General features: G+C 60.9%; 1 protein-coding gene across 1 annotated transcript in view; it reads right to left on the reverse strand.

The window, feature by feature from the left end:
• Nucleotides 1-490: 490 nt before the first annotated feature.
• Nucleotides 491-1,334, reverse strand: part of ccnq (cyclin Q) — a gene marked incomplete at its 3' end in the record, with an annotated part of 2,262 nt that continues 1,418 nt past the window's right edge. The window contains exon 2 of the mRNA XM_043684985.1: nucleotides 491-790. Coding sequence (XP_043540920.1) covers nucleotides 491-790 — 300 coding nt within the window. The remainder of the gene's footprint in view (nucleotides 791-1,334) is intronic.

Genomic DNA, 1,334 nt, shown 5'->3' on the forward strand with positions numbered 1-1,334 from the left:
ACAGGCTGGAGGAGGGGGGGAGGGGCTGAATGGCCTCCTGTTGCTGTGTAACAGGCTGGAGGAGGAGGGGGCTGAATGGCCTCCTGTTCCTGTGTAACAGGCGGGAGGAGGGAGGGGGCTGAATGGCCTCGTGTTGCTGTGTAACAGGCTGGAGGAGGAGGGGCTGAATGGCCTCCTGTTCCCGTGTAACAGGCTGGAGGAGGAGGGGGCTGAATGGCCTCCTGTTCCCGTGTAACAGGCTGGAGGAAGGAGGGGGCTGAATGGCCTCCTGTTCCTGTGTAACAGGCTGGAGGAGGGAGGGGCTGAATGGCCTCCTGTCCCTGTGTAACAGGCTGGAGGAGGTGGGGCTGAATGGCCCCTGTTCCTGTGTAACAGGCTGGAGGAGGGCAGGGGGCTGAATGGCCTCCTGTCCCTGTGTAACAGGCTGGAGGAGGGAGGGGCTGAATGGCCTCCTGTTCCAGTGTAACAGGCTGGAGGAGGGAGGGGCTGAATGGCCTCGTGTTGCTGTGTAACAGGCTGGAGGAGGAGGGAGAGATGTGCGTTCGGAGGTGCCTCTACCTACCTGCCACCAGGTCCTCTCCCCCGCACCGTCCGCGGGCACCTCCACCCCATAGCAGAGGAGGGCGAAGTAGAGGGCGGCGATGGCGACGTGCTGGGGGGGGTGCCGCAGACACACGGTGCCATGGTAGCTGTCACGGAGCGCGGCCCAGGCAGTAACCGCGACCGGCGTCCGCTCCCACGCGTGGCTGTTCATCCAGTTCTTCAGGGAGACCAGGTAGTGCAGGAGGTACTGGCGGGAGAGACAGAGGGGGGGGGGGGATAGCAGGGAATCAGAATGGCAGGCCCTTCCAGGGCGCGGTGCCCCTCCCTTACTGCCGGTGCCTCACCCCCTCCCTGCGCCCACAGCTCCGCACTCAGAACCGAGAGAGCTCAGCCAGCGAATGCTTGGCTGAATTTCACTGATCAGAATCTAACCATTGCCCCCTTGACGTTCAATGGCGTTACCGTCACTGAATCCCCCTCCCCCCACTATCAACATCCTGGGGGTTACCGTCTCCAACAAGAGAGAGAATCTAACCATCACCCCCTTGATGTTCAATGGCGTTACCATCACTGAATCCCGCTCCCCCCACTATCAACATCCTGGGGGTTACCGTCTCCAACAAGAGAGAGAGAATCTAACCATCGCCCCCTTGGCGTTCAATGGCGTTACCATCACTGAATCCCCCTTCCCCACTATCAACATCCTGGGGGTTACCGTCTCCAACAAGAGAGAGAGAATCTAACCATCGCCCCCTTGACGTTCAATGGCGTTACCATCACTGAATCCCCCT

Source organism: Chiloscyllium plagiosum, unplaced genomic scaffold (assembly GCF_004010195.1).
Source record: "Chiloscyllium plagiosum isolate BGI_BamShark_2017 unplaced genomic scaffold, ASM401019v2 scaf_2004, whole genome shotgun sequence".
Taxonomy (NCBI): domain Eukaryota; kingdom Metazoa; phylum Chordata; class Chondrichthyes; order Orectolobiformes; family Hemiscylliidae; genus Chiloscyllium; species Chiloscyllium plagiosum.